The sequence below is a fragment of the Oculina patagonica genome, chromosome 7 (assembly GCF_052425735.1).
Source record: "Oculina patagonica isolate OP01 chromosome 7, crgOcupat, whole genome shotgun sequence".
NCBI lineage: Eukaryota > Metazoa > Cnidaria > Anthozoa > Scleractinia > Oculinidae > Oculina > Oculina patagonica.
In genome coordinates, this window is record NC_135764.1 from 6,947,996 (window position 1) to 6,969,633 (window position 21,638).

The window sequence follows — 21,638 nt, forward strand, 5'->3', positions numbered from 1 at the left end:
GGACGAGTTGACCGCGACTAAAATAGAGGCCTAGGAACTAGGCAAGATTTTCCAAACCCGTGATCAGAAATCGGTATGGCTATACACTGTTGTAACTTTGACATTATCAAGGACGATTTCCCTTGATTTTGATACTGTTACAGATATTGTAAATACGCTCCCAAAAGAGAGCTTCTTTATCTTATTTACTGAGAAACACAAACTTTTTACATTCTAGTTTTCAATATCACAATCGTTCTCAGAATAGTTGGACAAATTTCAATCGCTGGAACTTTAATTACGACATCTTATAAGTAACTTCTGACTGGAAATCGTTTGAAATGACAGTTTACCCGGATTGCCTGGATTGACATCTTTTCAGGCCTGGTCACGTGGGTCTCACAAGCAGGGGGAGACTGGAAAGCTGTTTGGAAGAATAGAAAACAACGCATTGTTAGTATCCGATATACCGCTGAACTGTTTATGACGTGTTTACGAGGGTTACTCAGTGGGTTTACAATAATGGCGACTGTGGAGAGGATGGCTGTATATTGAAAAAACGCGCCTATATTGAAATATCCGCTAGTCTTCTTCTTTACTCAAACCGTAACTTAGCTTGTTCTAGGTGTTTGGTTTGATGGGAAGCGGCGCGAGAAACAAGATTAGTGCTAAGAACGGCGAGCGCATAAAAAGCGAGGGGCTTGGGACGAGGGGTTTATTCAACGAGGAGTTCATTCTCGTCCCCATAGCCCTTACGTTTCTCTTAGCCGGCTGGGCACGAGCAAACGGAGGGCTCTGGGGACATAGGATTTTTGAATTAATTCGAATTTTTTTGATTGGCTGTTTGGAACAAAGAATTCCTAAACGGAAGTCGAAAACGTAACGACTCTCATACATTCTTTTAAAACGTCATGACTGCATACATGAAGACCGGAAGTCCTAGAATCTAGGACTGGAAATCCTGTGTCCCCAGAGCCCTCCGTTTTCTCGTGCCAAGCCGGCTAAGAGAAACGAAAGGGCTATGGGGACGAGAATGCGAGGAGTTTGGGTTTCCCCGACGATCTCGTCTTTTTTTCCATTCGCCGTCCTTCGCGCTGATTTTCAACTGGAACATGGCAACGTCGGTAAATTTGAATGTAGCTATAAAAGCTGTAAAACTGTGCAGAGTTTATATATTAAGATTAAATATTGTGTTTGAACTGTGCATGTGCTGGTGGCAGGGGATAAGGTCCTGGAAGTGGGGGACTTCTATACAGCAGGGCTTACACGTCATTGTGCGCTGTGTGATCAGCGAAACCAGGAAACAGCATTTAAAAACTGACTTACCCTCGTCACACAACTCCTTCTCGCTACCAAACACTGAGTCAGCTAATGTAGTCAGGCGAGTTAATGTATTCTGTAGAACAGGCAGCAAAACGAGGCTGTAAACAGTGACAGGGCGAAACAGTGTTGGGGTCAGCACTCGCCCCAGGTTATCCGCCGTCATGCCATTCACATGACTGTTCTCGCTGATTCTGCAAGAAATAAAATTAGATACAAGAAAACGGTGAGCATTAATTTGATGCGTTAATTTAATCAATGGGAAATTTATGTGGCAACATGCACATGTACGTCACAAACAAACAAACATACGCTAAATAGGATAACGGTAACGATAGGATAACAGTCACGCTAAGTAGGATAACGAAGGTCACCTGTGCAGGAGCTGGATCAGTGATGATGCGCATTTACGGTTTTCTTCTGGCAAACTGCTTACGTATGTTTGTAAATGAACGTCACTTTCATTCATTACACCTATGAAATACAATTAAAAACAGACCAAATAAGGCTGCCCAGAGTTTCGGGGGCTTAAAACTCTCAATATGATAGTTTTATTTGTTTTGCTCTCGCTTGCCTGGGAACTTATTTTTGTTCCTTAATCTCGTAATCTTTTAGACTACGCGTAAAATCTTAGAGAGGCCTGGTAACGATATTTCCATCTTGTTCGCCTTACCTTGGTCACGTGTAAGGTCACGTGCCAGTTGCTCGCCATCCGGCAGCAATGGTTCACTCAGTTCATTCAGTAGTCTCTTAAGAACTCCGCACACTGTATGGACGTCATTAGCAGAAGCGTTCTTTAGCGGGTGCACTCCTGTCGATATAGGATAGAAAAGCAAAGAAAGTTTGCAGAGCTAGAAATAAACTGGTCCTCAGAGCATCATGGATTTGAACGCCAGAGAAGACTTAGGGGGTGATGGTGCTACGTGTCACGTGGGTTGGTTATCCTCTAGGCTTTTATAGATTGTGCTAGCATAATTTTGGCATAATTGGAGCTAAAAAGCATAATTTGCGAAACGAGCACTGCCACGGCATAATTAGCAATTTTTAGCACTTTTTGGAGCATAAATTCATAAAATGTCGTAAATATGGTGTACTTTCTACAGAAATAAATGAAACTTAGGTAGTTTGTTCTTGCAATGCGTGTTTTAGCTATACAATTGTTATTGTTAAGTCGTTGGAGGCATTTATTTACAAACGGTTTAGAGATGCGAGCAGCTAATTTGGACAGCTGACGGCCGTGATAAACTGCCATAAACACAAATAAATTTACAACAGTTTATTTAAAAAACATCATAATTTGGTGTCGTTATTGCGCACCTCTATGTATAGAATCTACGTCATTTTGTGAGCATAATTTCGGAAATAAGAAGCATAATTTGGGAATTCTGGCATAATTTTTGCATAATTTGGCAAAATTTTGAGCACTGCTAGTAGCATAATATGCCACTTTTAGGAGCACAATCTATAAAAGCCTATTATCCTCACACAAAAAAGTTTATTGATTCAAGGCTGAGATCATTGGGGCTGAGACTGAAAAGTGAAAAAAGTTTGTCCGACGCCGAAAAGACCTGTCTTTTTAAAGGAAAGGCGGCGTTTCTTACTCCAAACTAGAGAATGAGAGATCACTTTAATCTCAATGATTGGGTGAAAGGTTGTATATCCTGGCAACCAACCGCTGACCATTGGATAATTTAGGAGAATTTTCCTCTTTCAGGACTCTTTCCTAGTCTACCGAAAGCAAAACTAAGGAATACAAACTGACTGAAAAAAACCGCATAAACGTATATCACAATACAAGAGATGAGATCTGATAAGCTGCTACATGTATCAACAACAGGCGACAAACAAATACTAACCGCGATGAAAGTCCTGTTTAATGTCATTGATCTCTCTCACAGAACCGCAGACCCTGAACACGCCCTCTGTTTCTAAACCTACGAAAATATAACAAAAATAGCTATCAATAAAGTGAATTCACCCCCAAAGGACATTACGGAGTGAAAGTTTTTATACTTCCCTAAAAGTATCATTTATACCATATGTGTGTAATTGGTTGTTTAAAACCAAAATATTAAAATATTCTTTTTTTACTCACCATGTTGTGAAATGAATTCAACACATTCTTCAATCCAGCCAAGGATATCATGATCACTGATCTAAAAGAAGAAATTTTTATTTTTATATCACTCTTTTATTCTAAATTATCATAGTCGCCATCGCAGCAGTTATTTGGGATGTCCCAAAAAAATGTATTCAAACAACAGACCACGTTGCCTGAAATGTCATTCTTCAGTCCTCGTTTCTCCGAGGAGACGACTATTTGACATTTCAGGCATAAGACCATGCAAGACATGTTTGCAAATACGAAAATAGTTGAGAAAGGTACACTAGGTTCGATTTACAGCCGTTTTGGAATTACGCAGGCTCAGAAAACGGCTGGAAATACCTTATTATAGGAAATTAACGCTTCATGTAAATAACGCGAATTTCAAATATTCGCGTTAGTTTAAGTCACGTTAATTTTTGTTAACGTAAATTTCCGCGCCGTTAATTAAGTGGAGCGTTAATTTCCATGACCTTAATTTCCATTATTTTGGCCTCAATTTCTCGATACAGTACAGGCGTTCTTGACTTCTAGAAAAAAGCCGTATTTTATCAGGGCGGAAATCTGCCGGTGTCGGCACTGATACTGTGATGAACCGCTCGTTTGGGAAAAGTACCGCGAACACTGTTTGCGGTTACCGGCCCGGGGGGGGGGGGGGCACTCCCATACATGAGCTATATAGGTATGTGCCGCTATGAAGGGTATGGTTTTGAAGCAGTTTAGTCTGGGATAGGGTATAGAAATCAGAGAGTTTTGGTCTAGAAAAGGGTAGCATTTGCCGGGAAACCGATCGACGGTATGACGAATATAGTCCAGAAACTCGGAAGAGAAAGAGGCTTTCCTAAACGTAAATAAAATCATCGCGGCATCGTTGTTCACAGATGGTTTTCCATTAAAACACTGATAATGATACAGTTCTAACAAAATGCAAGTCTGGGATAGGGCAGAGATTTTCAGTGTCTAGTCTAGTATAGGGTTGCAAAAATCAGCTGAACATGATCTGGTATAGGGTAAGGGCTTCAAATTCCCAGCGGCACACCCCCACCCAAAAATATACCGGGTGCCCCCCCGGGGTTACCGGTAAGATTATACGTCAACAAGTGTGAAATAAACTTGTTCCTGTTGAGTACTTTGCGTTAATTTCCTTCATTTTGATGAGTTTTCCCTACATTACATACCAGAATTCCAGCAGCCTTCTCTAGTTAAAGGTTAGCGACAAGAGGCAAAGGCGAAAATTAATGAATCACGGGCCTAACACACGTGAAAAGTTTCAGTCTAATCACAGGAGCGATTCTATCCCTAAAGAAAATAGTTAAACATACAAACCTGTAGGGCTGGTTTCTCCTCTGGTACAATTTCTGCTTTCTTTTCTCTCTTTTGAAACAAAATAAAAATTATTGGAAATGAAATGAAATTAAACAAAAAAAAGTTTGCCCTTTCTTGGAAAAGCCCGAAACAACTGAAAACTGAGCCGACTCAAAAACTGAATTTGAAACCGAGTTTGAATTTTTGGCAGTCACTTGCAAAGAAAAAATAAATCAACCTTGCTGTTTTTACAGGCTACTTTGTAGAGATCAAAGTATGATACGACTCAGTTTACAAAACGGCACAAACATTTAGTGTCGGCCTAAGAGATCCATAAATAACGAAACCGTTCAATGACTGCAAGTAAACTTTAACTTTTTTTTCTGTAAATGAAAAGTAAATTCTGACGCGAGCCATCAATTAGAAACTGACGCGGACAAATAAGAACGAGGATTCAAACAAAATAACGGTCTATCTCAATCACGCACTAACCTTTTGTTTTGTAACTTTCCCACCCATATTGTGAAAGTTAAAATCGAGAACACAAGAACAATATTATTATCTCTAAACAAGAAAATCCGAGGTGACAGCTAAGCCGTGCTCTTTCTCAAATAGCAAACTATTGTCTGTTTATCTCGGTCTCCGTGGAAACATTTTGTGGACATTATTTCGTCACCAGAATGAAAAGTTTACAGCGCGCGCGCTGGAATACTGAATAACCTAAATAAGGCATATTCTCGTACCCAGAATCCACGATCCTCATGGGGGACGAGAATGAGATAAAGGGAGAAGAGCAATATTAAACTAACTTTATGATCAGTCAATGAACAACTACATGTCACAGTAGTTTCTCTTTTGCCTTGCCTTCCGCCGAGATTTAAACCATTGACAACCAGTAGGCATTTGGAGAAATTTTCCGCCATATTTTGCGGTTAGCCTCCCACGCAGTCGTTCTTAGGGGCGAGTGGTTCTTGGGGAGGAGTGTAACGCGATCGCCCCTAAGAACGACTGCGTGGGAGGCTAGTTCTCATGCTGCGTGCGGACAAAGTCTCCTCAGCCAGTTGTTATAGCACTGGGACTGAAAGCGGGAGGTCGATCTCAGGGCCTGAGTACATGGCGAATTTTACCCCGGTCTGCCGGGCTGGAATTTTGTTACGATTACATGGCGAATTCCAGCCCGGGTCGAACACTTTTAAAACTGAAAACTAATCGGGCAGCCATTTTCTTCCGTTGAAAACCATCCGCTGCGCATCCGTAAGCTCACTTTCAGCCCAGGCTGAAATTTAAACGCGATTATATGAGGTTTTTTAGCTTCTTTGCCCGGGTTGAGATTTCTAAAGTGTTAATTTGCACACGAAAAACAAGCAAATTTTTGGTTTTGACGACAAAAATGAAGATAAAATTTGCAAAAAATGCTAAATTATGCAAGCAATTCTTTTTTTGAAAGAAAGTGTAAAAAAAATGCTCATTAAGCCAAATTATGCCAAAAAAGTGCTAGCATAATCGAGAAATGCCTAAATTCTCAGCCCGGGCAAACGGACTGAAATTAAAAACCTCATGTAATTTGTCCTCATGTAATCATGTTTCGAAAATGAAATTGATGAAAGGTAAGGTGATCGTGTTTATTGGTAGGGATATAATGTCTTTCGTCATATAAATGGCTCGGGTCTCCGTACATGCGGAAAAGTAAAAAAGGTTTTCAAGAACTCAACGTCCTTCGAAATAAGTAGGGGACTGTCCCTGGTAGATCAGACTAATAAAAAACAATTATTCGCCTCCACTTCGGTGAAATTTGTCAATTAGTTAATGCACGGACTGATAGTGATAACAGAACCAGGGTTTAAGGTTATATACAAAATATTTGTACCAACAGCACCAGGGGTAACTGCGTGGGAGGTTACACCAGGGGCTGGGGAAGAACACTCGCAAACTGGGGGCCTGTGAAAACTTCCCCTTCTATTCCCCTCGCCCCCTGAATTATTTCCCCTGAATCGGGAAAGCTGGAGCCCAATGCTCCTGACTTCCTCGGTTGACACGAAATCGAGGGTAACATGGCGGCCCATATGATTCACTTGACGTTACAATGTATCGCCATTTGTTTTTTGTCAAAGTTCGTCATAAGTGTCAAGGAGTGTAAGAAAATAGACCAGTGTCGTTGCTCAACAGATGAAGGGGAAATTAGTCTCAAGAAACTGGCGGGAACGGGCGGAAAACCAAGGTAAGACTGGTATGTGACGGCACGCGCGCAGGTATAAAATTTTCGCTTATTTCTCGCTCTTCTCGTAAAATTCAGTAAATTTTGACAGCATTTTCTATGTTATGTACTACTTTAAAAGGTATTTTTAGACCAGAGGTTTGTCTTGTTTTAAATATAGAGAGTAATTCAAGCAAGATCAGAGCTACTGTATTTTTAGTTTAAGCTTTAATAATCCATACCAGTATAAAAATTAAAATTTTGAAACTTAAGCTTGAATCGAATTCAGTTTAATAAACGAACTAATTTCGTGTGGTCTTTAGTTCATAACTTTCAGGCATAACTAATCGATGATCAATGACATAAAAAATAAATAAAATAAAATAAATAAATAAATGTTGTTTATAGTGGTCATGCACTTATGGGTAATCAGTTGTGCGGAGCTCTACAGCGGCCCGCCGCAGAGCAGAGCCTCATACGCATGAAAGAAGGAACACTATCGAAATGAGTTTTCATGGTCAACATGGATAGCGGCATGGTTCGCGGGCGCGTCCGTACGGCGTACTGCGTACGGAGTCGCACAACATGGCCGCCATAGTTTGATGGTAGCAATAGTGAAGCAAGAAGGCCGTATAAAGGCGGCCTGTAAAATTTAAAGAGGTTTGAAAAGAAAAACAAGAAGCAATGAAACAAAATGTGGCTGAAAATTACGTGTAGAAAGTAATCGACCGCCAAAAAAGTGGACATTGAGAGCCATAATCGATCGATGACTTTCGTGTCTATCTGTAAAGCCAGCATCGTACATGAAGGAGCATTCGCAAGCTAAATCGGGTTGATATAATAAATTAACAAACCATTTTATTGCTACGGGGTAAAAAAAAAAAAGGAAAAAAGAAAAAAAAAACTTGACCCTCTGGGGTTTGAACTCACGACCTCCGGATCCGCAGACTGGCACCTTACCGATTGAGCTAATCCGACAGACTCTGCAATGCGAGTTGAATATATCCTATATCAATGTAATAGATATTGTGGAGTCTACTAAACTGCTGCGAAACTATAACAGGATCGCGAAACTATTTTCTATTGCTAGAAAGCAGATAATTTACTGTACTCTAAAGTAATTTTTTGTGCCATGAGTAATGATTTTGCCCCGCTTTAAGATTATTATTTTTGTCGTACTGCTGACATTCAGTATAACCGTGAGCTATTTAAATTTGTGTCGCACCTATAAACCGCCATAAACATTAGTACTTTGGCCGCTTATTCACTAGAATGAAAACATTGTAAGCTCCAGTGAAAATTAAATAAATGGGGAGCTCCGCTTTTAGGCTTGCCTAAATCTATATATTAATCATTGATTATTGGCGATGAACTTATGAGTAATCGATGAGTAAATATTGAAGACCAAAAATTTTGTGGCCTATAGATTACTCATTATGCATTTTATTAATATGCATTTTCTGGTATTGGAGCTATCTGAAATCCAAATTTTCCTGGGAGGGGGGATTCCCCCAGATCCTCTGGCTGGCTTATATGCATTCATGTTTAAGTCACCCCCCCCCCCCCCCCCGCCCCCCTTAATCTTGCTGCCCTGGCCCGGTATGCTGGGTTCTTAGTTGAACCCATAACCCGTAACACCTGTCACGTCAGTGTCACTGGAAAGTGTTACGGCTGCAAAAGCATTGCAGTACATAGATTTGAGTTACATAGCCTTTGGCCATGTAGTTGCCTGTTACGGGTAAAAACAGCTACTGAAATTTCTATTGAAAACCCCGGTATGGACAATTAGTAGTATTGGCACCTATATATGTTATTTACTGGCTTTAAGGGTTGATCCGTATAGTGAAAAACTGTGACCGAGGTCTTGAAAATGCTGCCCGAGGCCGCATTTTGAAGGTCACAGTTTTTCACTATACGGATTATATAATAATATATATTTTTTTTTTTTTTTTAAATAAAATAAAAAATAAATGACCCTAAGCCAGTAAATAACTTATTTTTTTTCCTACTTTAATGTGTTTGGTTAAAAAAAAACCTACAAAGATTTTTTTGCAAAATGTGTTTGTATTATCCGTGTGCATCCAATGTTGAGTCGATCGCTAAGCTACGGCAAGAGTGACGAATGATCTGTTTGCTATAAGAGCTTACTGCCAAACAAAATGCTATAAGTTCATCAGTAAAAAGAGAAAAGCGTCTGAAATGATAAAAAAGTGCAATGTAGAACCAAAACAGAGCATTAAAAATCAGCGAGTTGCGAAACACTTTTACTCCATTTCGGCTTGTGAGTTCTTAGAGTTAATTAATCCTACTTCTCGGACTGGAAAGCACTTACAACACATATTTTCTAGATCTTTACATTTGTATTTAACAAGTCAATAACCTCTGTGTTGATTCCCACAGTATAAAAAGTTTGCGAAAGTGAAACTGAATGAAGCTGAAATGTGTAGTTTGGTCGCCTGCATACGGCACAATATTACAATAATTAATTTTACTGCTTTTTAATAAAGCATCCCATTTTCTTGAATGACGATAAGCAGTATTTGGTTTTGGAGAAAAGTAGCAGAGAAGGAAGGTGTTTGAAAGCATGAATCGGGTCTGTAAACTGGCGACTTGCAGTTAATCGCAATGGCATATAAATCAGAGCGAATGCACAAACAACGATTGACAAACCACGGCTGTAAAACTATAACTTCATTTTGTCTATAACGAGAATGAGTACCGTATTGGCACGTGTATAGGCCGCACTTTTTTCCCACATAAATTTTATGCAAAATGGGGGTGTGGCCTATACACGGTATAACTTCAATCTTCATATGTTTAATTCAAAAGTTATCCGAAATTTTCACACAATTCTTTGCCCAACACACGTGATAGACTTGGGCCGATGTGTGGCTTTGATATTCTAGTTAATCGCAGTTGAAACGAATGTTTGCAAGCAAGTTTGGAAGCCTGAAAGCGTCGATAAATCATTTGGAGCGGGAATTGATGAAATTACAACTATGCAATTGAAAAAACAACAAATCACTGATAAAAGATGAATTTATTAAATAGAACTGTACATACATGTGACAAAAAATTCACCTGAGTTCAGAATCCCATCGCGTTCTTCTGAAGAAATAAGCGGTTATCCATCATCATGCCAAAAGCTACTCGTTTTCAAACAACAAAAGCTTCAAAGCAAAAGTTGTTGCTGAGGTAGAGACCGTTCAGAACAACTGCGAAATCGCCAGAGAATACGAGATGATTCTGTGAATCCCCGGGAGTGAATCTTAAGTTTGTTCCAAAGTTGCTAGCGAACAGATTAAGCAAGCTGGGTGAACTTCAAATGTCATCAAAACAAAACACAATGTGCTATTGTTTGTTGGACTATCCTGAATCCAATCAAACTCTTCTAAAGTGGTTTCTTTTAGCAGAGAAGTCGTGGCATTAGAAGGTTTTGGTTTTGAACAAAAATATTATATCCAGTTGATTTCTGTCAGATCCTGTTACAATGTTTACCAAACACATCAATCTTGTCCCCAGAGGCTGTGATCCTTCTGGTCTGCGCCAGGGATCGTGACCTCTGGGCTATTCTAAAAAGCCGCTAAAACAATGAAAACACTTCTGATTGGTCGATCTGTAACGCGCCAAAATTTCAACGTGCGTCGGGATGGTTGTCCTGGCCCCTGGGGAATTGAAAGTCTGTGCTTTATGCAAATCACAGATTGTACACGCAATCCTAACATGTGCAGTTTTTGGATGTATTTCTGTTTGGAGACGACATCAACAGTCTCAGAGCAATTCTTTTTCACTTAAATAAGCATGTTTAATATATAACGATGTTTAACAGTAGAGAATGATCCCAAAACAGCATTAATTACAATTACGTGACACGACCTGAATTTGCATAAAACCGCAGACATGTCTAGTCTCCTGTGAATGAATTAACGGTCAAATGACTTTTTAATTATTCAGTGGAACGTGGAGCATGCGCAAAAGAGTCTTGCAATCTCTGGCGCACGCGCACAATCACACCGGAACCAGGATTTCCTGGTTCCGGTTTGGATTCGTCCAGAGCCGTTGAGTTTCCCGGCCCGCTGGTCAAGGGAAACGCAGGCTCTGGGGACGAGATTGCAAACACATGGGAACAACCGCTTCTGATTAGCCAGTCTCTGGTGTCGCGACAACAAGTCGAGTCAAAACAAAGATCAATTTTTTCTAGCTCTTCCAGAGTCGCGTAACTTAGCGGTGATTTCTGCCATAAACTGAACTTCAAAAGGCGAAGGAACAAACACAGTTTCAGGCAGAAATTGTAGAAGAGATTGCGAGGAAATTGTTTAAGACATGCGGGATAGCGTTGGTATTTCATTAAACCAAATCATGTTTTAGGAGCCGCCACTTAAACATGAATTCCAGTCCGTACTGCGCAATCTCGGCTGCAATGTTTATGTGAGCCCACACGAAGGGAATGTTTACAAGCAAAACTAAAAATTCCGCGACAAACTTACCTTTTTCTTCATTATTAACGCCAGATATCCTTGCAGAACAAATATAACGAGTAGAAGAACCTTGACGCTATTTCAAACCGACGTTTCAGCTCATCGGAAACTCTTGAACGAAACGAACTGTAATGGCGGACTAAAAAACGTCATGTATGCTGTCACCGAAGTGTAACGTTTCAACGAATTCAAAACAAAAACGTAAACAAACCCCGAGTCTGCGCAGTGCGGACTGGAAATCAGCTTTAAGTAAAAGGTACAATAAATTTCAGATGCTTGATAATTTTTGTTTGTTAATGATCGCTCGTCCATAAGCCGAATACCCAATTTTGTTGAGTTTTGACCGGTTCTCAGTAAGATTTGGTGAAAAAATCACTTGGCTTATCACCAAATAAATGTGGTATTTACTTTTTCAATGTTTGTTTGATCGATTGCAGTTTTGTCATATAAACAAATCACAATATATTGGCGGTACTCAGCACTCTGAGAAAACTAAGCCAGGCCTAGGCCCTTTTGAGAAAGCATGAAATTACTTTTTTCCAAGAAAATTTGGTCAAAAGTCGGGGTGCGGCTTATACACGAGTGCGGCCTATACAAGTTCGAATACGGTACTCACCTTTTGGAGAACTTCAAGGCCTTTAATTCCACTGCTAATTTTCCCTTTCAAATTTACAACGGTTGGTGTGCAACTACATCGATTTTGGAGAACAAAACTGTCATGGGTTTGTTCGTCTCACCGCGAAATGAAACTCACAAAAGTGTTACCGTGGCCCGTGGGCAGAGATAGGAGAATCTTGCCCATGCTAAGAACCAATCAGATTGCAGGATTTGTTACCGTGCCCTCTTGGAAAAAAATTATTTACTTTATTTTCATTAGATTGAATAATCAACTTCATGAACTTTTTTTCCAGATTTCCACGGATTCCAGATTCTAAAGCAAAAGCATTCACATTCAGCTGGAACCCATGTGACTCATATTCACTTCCTAGTGGATGTGCTGATGTAGCTGTAAGTCCTCACTTGTACCTTAAAGTTACTATTTCTGGCAGCTACTCATTTTAGTGATTTTAGTGAGTTGGGCAAAAATCATTTCATTTAGTACTCGCTAAAATTTGTCTCAGTCAAATTTAAATCTCGTTAAATTTAGGTATCCCCCACCCCACCCCAAAGGTAAACAAAATTAAACTCAAGTCGACTTGAAATTTTTTTAAAATGTGGATGTTGGGAACTTTGCTCTTTCTGGCAATGCAACTGTTACAGTAATTCTAAGGAAGTTTGTTCTTTCACTGAACATTTATTCCATCTTAGCTATAAGTTCATTTAAAACTGGTTTACACTTGGTATGTTTTTACTTGTAAGTGTTTTTTTAAAAAAAATTCTGAAAATCACTACCATTAAATTGAATAGTCGCTAAATCTTGCTCAGAAAAAAAATCACTAAAATTAGGACAATGTTTCCATTAGAACTAACTATGTCAATTGATTTTTGTGCTTTTGATGCAAAGTTATGAAAGATAATTTTATTGCATATAATTTTGTAAAAAAATTGTGCATTTTGATCTTCATCTGACAGGCTTGTTTTGAGCAAACAGTGCTGAAGGAAGTAAAATATTGGAGTGTTGCAAAACAGGACGCAGCTGACTGTGTGCTTACAGAGAATGGGCAATGTGTTTTAATATATACGGGAACAGCACTAACTAGGTTTGTAGTGCAATTTGTTTTATTTTATGCTAGTAATTAACAAAGGAGCTGACAGTTCCCTAGTGTCTAAAAGGACCGCAAAGCAGAGCCCCATGACCATAGAAATAGAGAATCAAGCTTATAAAGCTGGAAGTGCCTGGATTCTTTACAGTGCGACTACTCGAACCGGGGCACCCTGAACAAAATTAACCAATCACAGTGTTAATTGAAAACAAAGGATAAGGACATTTTTTGCAACTGACCAATAACGTTCTAGAATGTAAACAAAACAATGTTACAATTTAATATATGCGGACCTCTCAGGAAACTTGTCTTCTATTTGATTGGTTACTTTCGATCCTTAATTTCAAAGCTCTGTTCATGTTTTTTGTGTAAATGTTTCCAAAATGGCGTTTTATCAAAGTGTTAAAGTTTGATGGTCAGCGACATTCACAATTGTTACGAGAGCGCATTTTGGACGCACATCACTGAAATGAGCCAACGTCAGATAATCGCAGGCAAAGTCAAAAGTAGTCGGCACTTTGTGCAAAACGTTTTGCGGGACTACGATTTGAACATTCATCGATGCATATACAGAGAGCAGCTACACCACGACCAAAAACTGGAAGATGTCATTGAATTTTTAGAAAACGAAAAACTGTGTAAGCCTAGCATTAGTAGCACAGAACTACAGCAAAGGCTACTGCTCGACGGCATCGTTCATCATGTTGACCTTTCAAGACCTTGAAATCATTGTGTTTTCGGTTACATGTAAACAACAGACGTTCAAAGACAGAAAAATTATTCCACGCGTTGCGTTTTATTTTATAGAATAAAAAAGTTCTTGTGAGAGCTAGAGTTTGTCTGTAAATGCGAGGCCAATGAAGGTTTGTTTGAAATGTGTTTTCTGTTTCATGTAAATGACAAACGTTGAAAGACAACTCAAAAATATCAAATCTTGCCAGGAGATCTTGCGTTATTTTATAGCATAAAAAAGTTCTTGTAAGAGCTTAGAAATTGTCTGTAAATGCAAAGCCAATAAAGGTTTGTTTAATTCTTATTGTATACCAACGTTTCCTTTACACTGATCGTGGCGGCGAATATTATTTTAGTTCAAACTCTAACACTTCCATCGAATTTAAAAAAACAAGACTAATTTTGTTAGTTCTTAAAAATTTAGGATCGAAAGTAACCAATCAAATAAAAGGCGAGTTTCCTGAGAGGTCCGCATCTGTTTGTAATGTACTTGTTGACAGTTAGGCTTTTGTACATTATGCTTTTGTTTCCCCACTAAAATGCTCCACCTTAATGCTCCATTTTTCCCACTAAAATGCTCAGTCTCCCCCGAAAAAGTCACTAAAATGCTCGGATAATGCTCACTATACAAACGATTTTTTTTTAATTAATTTCAAAGTTTTTAACATGGTGTTAACTGTTAACACTTACAAAAACGTACAAGTGTTGCAAGTAACAACAACAATGTATACAAGTTCATAAATACACCCAAAAGAACGTGCTCGATTACACTTCCCAAAACGATAAAAACATACATTCCTTGCGTGATGCGTTACTCGGAATAATTGTCTTTTGTCAATTTTATCATTTATTTATCGACACTGCCATCTAAAATTACGCACTCTCATACCAGTACCTTTTCTAAGTTCGTCAAGGCCCGCACTTTCTAACCTGTGGTTACCACTAGTTTACGAGGCTAAGTGCAGAAAGTAGTTGGCAATCTCTGGAAAGTTATTTGTAGTTGAATTTCGAGTTTTAGTCTTCGTTTTCTCCAAAAAATAAATTTCTTTTTTATTTTCTCGGAAAAAAAATCAATTTTCCGGGAAAATGCCACTAAAATGCTCGAATAATGCTCAATGCTTTTGCCCCACTAAAATGCTCGAAAAAATGCTAGCATGATGACTGTACAAAAGCCTATTGACAGTTCTAATTTTGTTGGTAATCTTTTGTTTACGTTCTAGAACGTTATTGGTCCATTGCAAAAAAATGTCCTTATCCTTTGTTTTCAATTAACACTGTGATTGGTTAATTTTGTTCAGGGTGCCCCGGTTCGAGTAGTCGCACTGTAAGACACCCCAACTATAATCCAAATATGTCCCAAGATTTCCAAAAATGTTCCAAAGTTTTCAAAAGACATTCCAAGCAATTCTGGATCAAAGTGTTTCCCCAAAGTCACAGTACTTTTCCCTTCAATTATTTCAGTTATGCATTAGATCAAAGTTAAATTGACTTGCATTAGCTTGAGATTCTTACTAAAGGTGTGAGAGTTGGCAGTTTTTTTTCTGACTGAAAAAAATAAAAATGGAGATTTCATGGCAGTATGGCTTCTATAATAAAATTAATAATGCTTTAATTGATATGCCTTGAGAAACAATGTATACAGTTTATACTTTTGGTAATTAAAACATAATTATAGTAATCAGGGGTACCAGTGTATCTGAAAAACATGTGCCCAGAATATTCCCAAAGGAACACGCTGTAAGATCCCCCTGTGTACCCGGTGTCTGACATTTGCAGAATGCAGAATGCAGAATGCAGAATGTGGAATGCAGAATGCAGAATGCAGAATGCAGAATGCAGACTAAGAGATATTGTGTTACCTTTACCATTATTGAAAGCTAACCGTAAACAGGCTAACCGGAGTGTATAGTAGGCTAACCGGAGTGCGTAGTAGGCTAACCGGAGTGAACTTTTCACTTGGGTTAGCCTACTACACACTGACTACACACTTGGGTTAGCCTGTTTACGGTTAGCTTTCAATAATGGTAAAGGTAACACAATATATTCTCTTAGTCTGCATTCTGCGTTCTGCATTCTGCAAATGTCAGACACCGCTGTATACCATATACCTAAAAACCCTGACTGACCCTGACTACCCGGTAATAGCCTTTAGCTGATGAGAGTGGATGCAGAATCCATTCTACATTTAAACGTGCAGTCGCTTAAATTTTAATGGACACTTCTGAATAGTATATGTTAAAGATGGCTGGCAGAAGCTGTGCTGGGAAGATTTATATTTACAGTCAAAATAGTCAGTGCATGCCACCTAGTATTCCAGAATAGTTTTGATTAACGGCGAACAGATTGCATTTTTCATTTCAAACATTCAAATTCAATTTGAATATTCGAAATCATCAACCGTAAACACGTGAACCTGTCAAAAATTATCGAATTTGATTGGTTAATTTTTGACAGGTTCACGTGTTCACGTGTTTACGGTTGGATGATTTCCAATATTCAAATTGAATTTGAATTTTTGAAACAAATAATGTAATCCGTTCGCCGTTAATCAAAACTATTCTGGAATAATAGGAGGCACACGCTGACTATTTTGACTGTAAGTGAAATATTATACATGTTTGTTCCAAGGGAATCTGTGTTTTCAGTGGCACTGCAATGTAATAAAACAGTGGAAGGTCACATTGATCCTGTGGTTAGTGACATTCTCAAAGATACATATGTAAGTTTCTTGTTGTTTTGTATTTCTTTTGGTTTTGTTTCACTCTTAACTTAACTAGCATGAAATCTACTAACAACCATCCAATTGTCTTTATTTTCAGAAAACTGTTTTGCATTCCAAATATGCCTGCCCTTCTTCCTCTTCTGGTTCTTCTACTGGATTGAGCACAGGAAGCATTTTAGTTATAATGTATGTTCAACAGTACAGGCATGGTCATGTCCTTCTGATGTGATAGACTATCCCTAGACACTTTGAATGGCTGTAATGTGCGGAAATATTCAGCATGAGAGATAGAATGCATGAGTTCTCAAATAAAGAAGGGATTGTACTTTAATACATCACCATGCAGTTTTATGCATGCAATCAAACCTTATTACTTTGAATCAGGAGGGGGTAGGGGAGAGGGCACTGGCAGAAAATGCAAGGTGCAGTATATCCAGACCCACTAAACCTTCACCATAAATTATCATGATGCCATTTTCCCCCAGTGTTTCATCACCTTTCAGGAACAAACAATTAGGGACTGGGGACGAGTCTGGCACATCCACATGTATGAGATTTCAAAGAACAGGGCAGTGTTTCAAAAATTACAAAATAATAATATATTTACAGATAACAAAAGAATTTAATACAGTCATGTTGTGTAACATTTATTTTTCAGATTTTCCTGCCTTGTGATTGCTTACATAGTTTGTGGAATTTTGGTAAACAAATATGCCAGAGAACTTGAGGGAAAAGAGGTTTTTCCAAACTACTCATTTTGGGCAGACGTCCCTTATTTAATAAAGGTATGTTTGTGTTAATATCCCCTAAGCACCTAAATTTGGCGCAAGTACCCCATTGTGCAGAGCTTGAAATTTACCTTTACAAACTTAAAAGATGCAAGTATCTTTTGGACTTTGTGAGCCAGAGACCACTAGCAAACATTTTGCAAGTAAACATTTCTCAATTACATTATGATGAATGAAAAGCAGGAGAAATGTTCTTGGTAACTCAATAATAATGATGATGACGATGATGATATGTACAAAATCAATGCTTGGAGGTCTAACCTTTTTAGGAATGCTATCTTTGTCAGGGTTTGACAAGATTTTGCTTATCCTAGTTGATCAGGGGAACCACTTCTAAAACAGCCGAGACTTTTAGACATCTTTGTACATAAAATACGGCATGAGTAACATACGTGATGCTAGGCGGTGAATCAGAGTGACACTATAGTTAGTGTATTATATACTATGCTAATACCGGTACTTAATTCTGATGTTTGTTTCTGTTAATTTATTTTTAGGATGGCTGTGTGTTTACGCTTCATTCCCTTGGAAGTTTATGTGGAAAAGGTCCGAGTCGGACTGGTTATGCATCAATATAAGAACACTGAATAACCATCATGTTGACAGGTGTTAACCAAGTTATCAGACTTTAGACTAAATTGTTACAAGACACAAAATAATCCTAATTGCCCTATATCAGATATATTTATTATAGAACTTTCATGTATATTTTATATAATTTTGCAAGCTCCTGTTTTACGGGCATAACTAGTACTGGGTACTTTAAAGGGCGTTATTTATTTTCGACATATTTTTTAGAAACCAAACAAAAAAACGCACATATTATACACAGCACAATTTTTGAAAGATTTTCTTACATGGCAGTGTGCTAAAAGCACAAGAATAAATCGAGAGCCTTCTCAGTTATTTCCAGAGCTGTGTAGTTATAAGAAATGGTGGGAACATCCCTTTACAGGCCGACACACTTAGGTTGTACTGTGTTGTAGATGTTCTATTTGTTATTTTGTAAATAAACGAAAAACGAGGTCATTCTGTGTGTTAATAGCAACTTCGCATATCGTTGTTTTTATCTGTGAAACAACCAATGCCACTGTACATGGATTTCAGTAGTCACATCATCAGATGCCTGTTTAAGAGCGAATTTTTTTGTAGACCGCGTGAAAACAAAAATATGCGGTACAAACTTCCAAAGTCATCTACCTTCATTTTTGGCTTAGAGATACCTTATGGTAAGTCGATAAACGTGGTATATTTTTTTCGTTTAAATCTATTTTAATTTTCGAGAAAATATTCAGACACTGTAACGAGTGCCCGGCGACATAAAATGGCCGAAACAAGAGCGACGAACATGGTCACAAGAACTTAGCTCATCAAAAGCGTAAATTGAAGATGACCTTTCTCAAGTTTGTATATTTGTACAGGAGGCATTGACGAATGTTTTGAGTCTAAAATAAGGATAATCAACTGAACTGTGAAATCCAGGCAGGCGTTTAAAAATCGCCATTTTCTCATTGTTTACAGATTTCATTTTGGAGACGTTTTTCACGAAGTACTTTTGCTATGCGGTATAACTCGGATTCGCCTGAAACTTTGGCTTAGATAAGTAGAAATGATGTACTTTTTAATTATATAAAAATTTGCTCTGGGCTTTTGATTTTATCCAAGAAATAGACCGTCCTACTTTGAAGAAATCGCTCGACAGTGACTTATGTAAACAAAGCAAATAATCGAATTACGCAGTACACTTAATATAGCCAAAATTCGAACACAATCTTATCATTTAGCTACACACGAGTTTATTTATTAATATTTTACTCTTACCTTGCAAAAGCAGTGGTAAAACATTGTTTTTCTTCATTCTTGACATTCTTTTACCGGCAAATTGCACGGGCAAGCGGCTATGTTGCTTATGATACAATCAGTCGATATTAGCAAAGGCCTTCGTAAACATGGTATTTCTTGATAATTTTAACCACATTTCAGGTTTCATACAGCCATTCGTGCAAGGGACTTGATAACACGATGAACAGATTCACTTAACGACGTTTTAAGCCTCAAATGAGATGTTGTGAAATTCAAAGAACGGTTACATGTCATTGCTCGTGAACCCTCGTATTTGTCACGCAATGAGTCACGAACTCCCGGGGGGTGGGTGGGTACTTTACATGTTTACAGGGGGATCCCTTCAAAGTCTGCATTTTTCAACTGCCATTTAGATACAGTCGACTCCCGATAACTCGAATTCACGTTTTAAAAGTTTTCTCATGCTCTCTTGTTCGTCCACATGTGCAACCTCTCACTCGGTCATAAAAAAGCCAATTTTTTAAACTCCATTTTCCCTTTTATTTATTCAATACAAAATAATCAAGATGTACAGACTTGAAAAAGCACTGCATCTAGCACCAACGGTACGGTAATTTGTACAGGCTTTTTATTCCTGTTAAAATTATTATACTATTATACGGAACCCCATCTGGGCGTGGTAAAAGCTTTTTAATTTGACCCCGGAGCCGGATACCATTTCTATGTCTTATCAATGATCTGAAGACTGCCAACAAATCACGAGAGTATGTTTTACTTTGAGTGCAGCTCAAAACGGAACCTTTGTGGTTAAACTGACAGGCAGCCTGCCACGTCCTGAACACCCTATATGTGTGACCAAAATCCGTAACTTAACCATAATATGGGAGTTCACCCTTCCCGCTTCCAATACACAGAGGAGTCTGTCATAAACGTTTTTACTTTTATTCATTTTACTTTGGGGGGCTGATCAACTTATCAGTACGAGATAACTAGGAACGTCCCGCACACTTTTAACGGGATCGCAATAATGTTCGACTGCATTCACATAGGCCTGCATAGCAGGCGTCGGAAAGGGGGGGTGGGGGGGAGGGGGAGCTGGGAAGAGGGAGAGAAAGAGGGAAAAAAACGTAGGGGGTTCTTAAGGCAGGCGTTCCCTCTTCCCCGTCTTTATCCCTCCCCTTTTTACGCCTGCCGCGCAGGCTAGCATTCACTCGAATGCGGTGCTGTTTCAGCATATTATTACGTCAGGAAAACGTTACATAATCGACATTTGTTATCAGACGGCGCTAAGCTCGATTTTATATACCTATCCGTCACCACCGTTACCAGAATTTATCAGACTAAAACAGAGAAAAAGAACAAATCACACTGTGTTAGGTTTCTCCTTTTTAAACTTAATAATATCGCATTTTATATAACCACAATATTAAACGGACTGAGAACTGACTTACAATAAACCCATTCTAGCTCGAATTCGATGACGATAACGCTCATTCATGAACATAGCGCACTCGAGGCGTCAAAGTTTCTATCCTTCGAAGTTTCACTTATTAGGTAATTTACGATTCCGATTATAATTACATAGTTTGTGGAGGAAGAAAGTGGCATTTAAATTTTGAAAGAGTTTGGTCTTAAATATAATATTCATGAAAAATTGGAATTCCGGACAATCGGAAATCTGGATAATCGAGGTTCGACTGTACTTTCTATAGAAAATTAACAAAAATCGCAGACTTACCAGACCCAGCAGGGACAAATATGCCCGTACGTCGAAAGATCGTTCTCAAAAGCGCTTTGTTGATTTCCGGGGGGGACTCGCCTATAAAAGTGACGGGGGTATAAATTTTTGATATTTGGTCTCACTTAGGGTCTTCCACAAAATAATAGCAATATTTTCAGCCAAAATGGTCTCGTTCAGGGTTATACACGCAGAAATATACAAATAGCAATTCTATTTTTAGTTTTTTGGAGGTGTCTAGGGGTCAAGAAAAGCTAGAGCCACACTCAGATTGTTCTCTTTTAGGGGTTCTTTTCAAAATTTCTGACGAGCATCCCCGTCCGTTTCATACAGTCCCCCCGGGTGTTGATTCCGCGGGCAGACTTGCGTGATTTCCCTTTTTTGGCATGCCTCGATAATTCTGCGGGAACGCGGCACCGTTGCGAACCTCTTCTCCATCCATTGCCCAGAGAAAACCGATGAGCTGGGCAGATAGTAATTTCCGAAATATTCAAAGGTACATTGAAGATTGATGCCGCGCTAAAATGATATGAACGCAGAGGGAGTATAACAGAACTTCTTTCCGCAGCTCGACTTCGCATATCTTGGAGGCAGTATCCCCCAACTAATCTTTGAAAAGAGTAATTGATTTCCAACTCTGTAAAATTCTCTACTTATTAAAAGCACGAATCAACAAAATAAATTATCAGTTCTTGTTTGCTTTGGAAACTATGGCGCGACGCTCATTATATTGTTAGAGCTGCACCTAATCTAGTTTATTTTTCCTTTCTGA

General features: G+C 38.7%; 2 protein-coding genes across 3 annotated transcripts; one reads left to right on the forward strand and one right to left on the reverse strand.

The window, feature by feature from the left end:
* Positions 1-146: 146 nt before the first annotated feature.
* On the reverse strand, positions 147-19,470 carry LOC144660826 (rho GTPase-activating protein 22-like). Of its 2 annotated transcripts, none has more exons than XM_078521551.1 (8): positions 19,147-19,470; positions 4,730-4,777; positions 3,395-3,455; positions 3,156-3,233; positions 1,973-2,110; positions 1,674-1,773; positions 1,306-1,493; positions 147-403 (listed from the first exon to the last, which is right to left on the reverse strand). In XM_078521551.1, the coding sequence occupies exons 1-8, from the start codon at positions 19,168-19,170 to the stop codon at positions 288-290; spliced, it is 753 nt and encodes a 250-aa protein (XP_078377677.1). In that variant the 5' UTR covers positions 19,171-19,470; the 3' UTR covers positions 147-287. The 2 variants fall into 2 exon arrangements, with proteins under 2 accessions (XP_078377677.1, XP_078377676.1); XM_078521550.1 differs by lacking the exon at positions 19,147-19,470 and adding an exon at positions 5,201-5,439.
* On the forward strand, positions 6,711-18,348 carry LOC144659586 (uncharacterized). Its single transcript, XM_078520054.1, has 7 exons — positions 6,711-6,926; positions 12,292-12,388; positions 12,953-13,080; positions 16,444-16,534; positions 16,635-16,723; positions 17,196-17,322; positions 17,823-18,348. Exons 1-7 carry the CDS (start codon positions 6,760-6,762, stop codon positions 17,901-17,903), a joined length of 780 nt encoding a protein of 259 aa, XP_078376180.1. The 5' UTR covers positions 6,711-6,759; the 3' UTR covers positions 17,904-18,348.
* Positions 19,471-21,638: the final 2,168 nt, after the last annotated feature.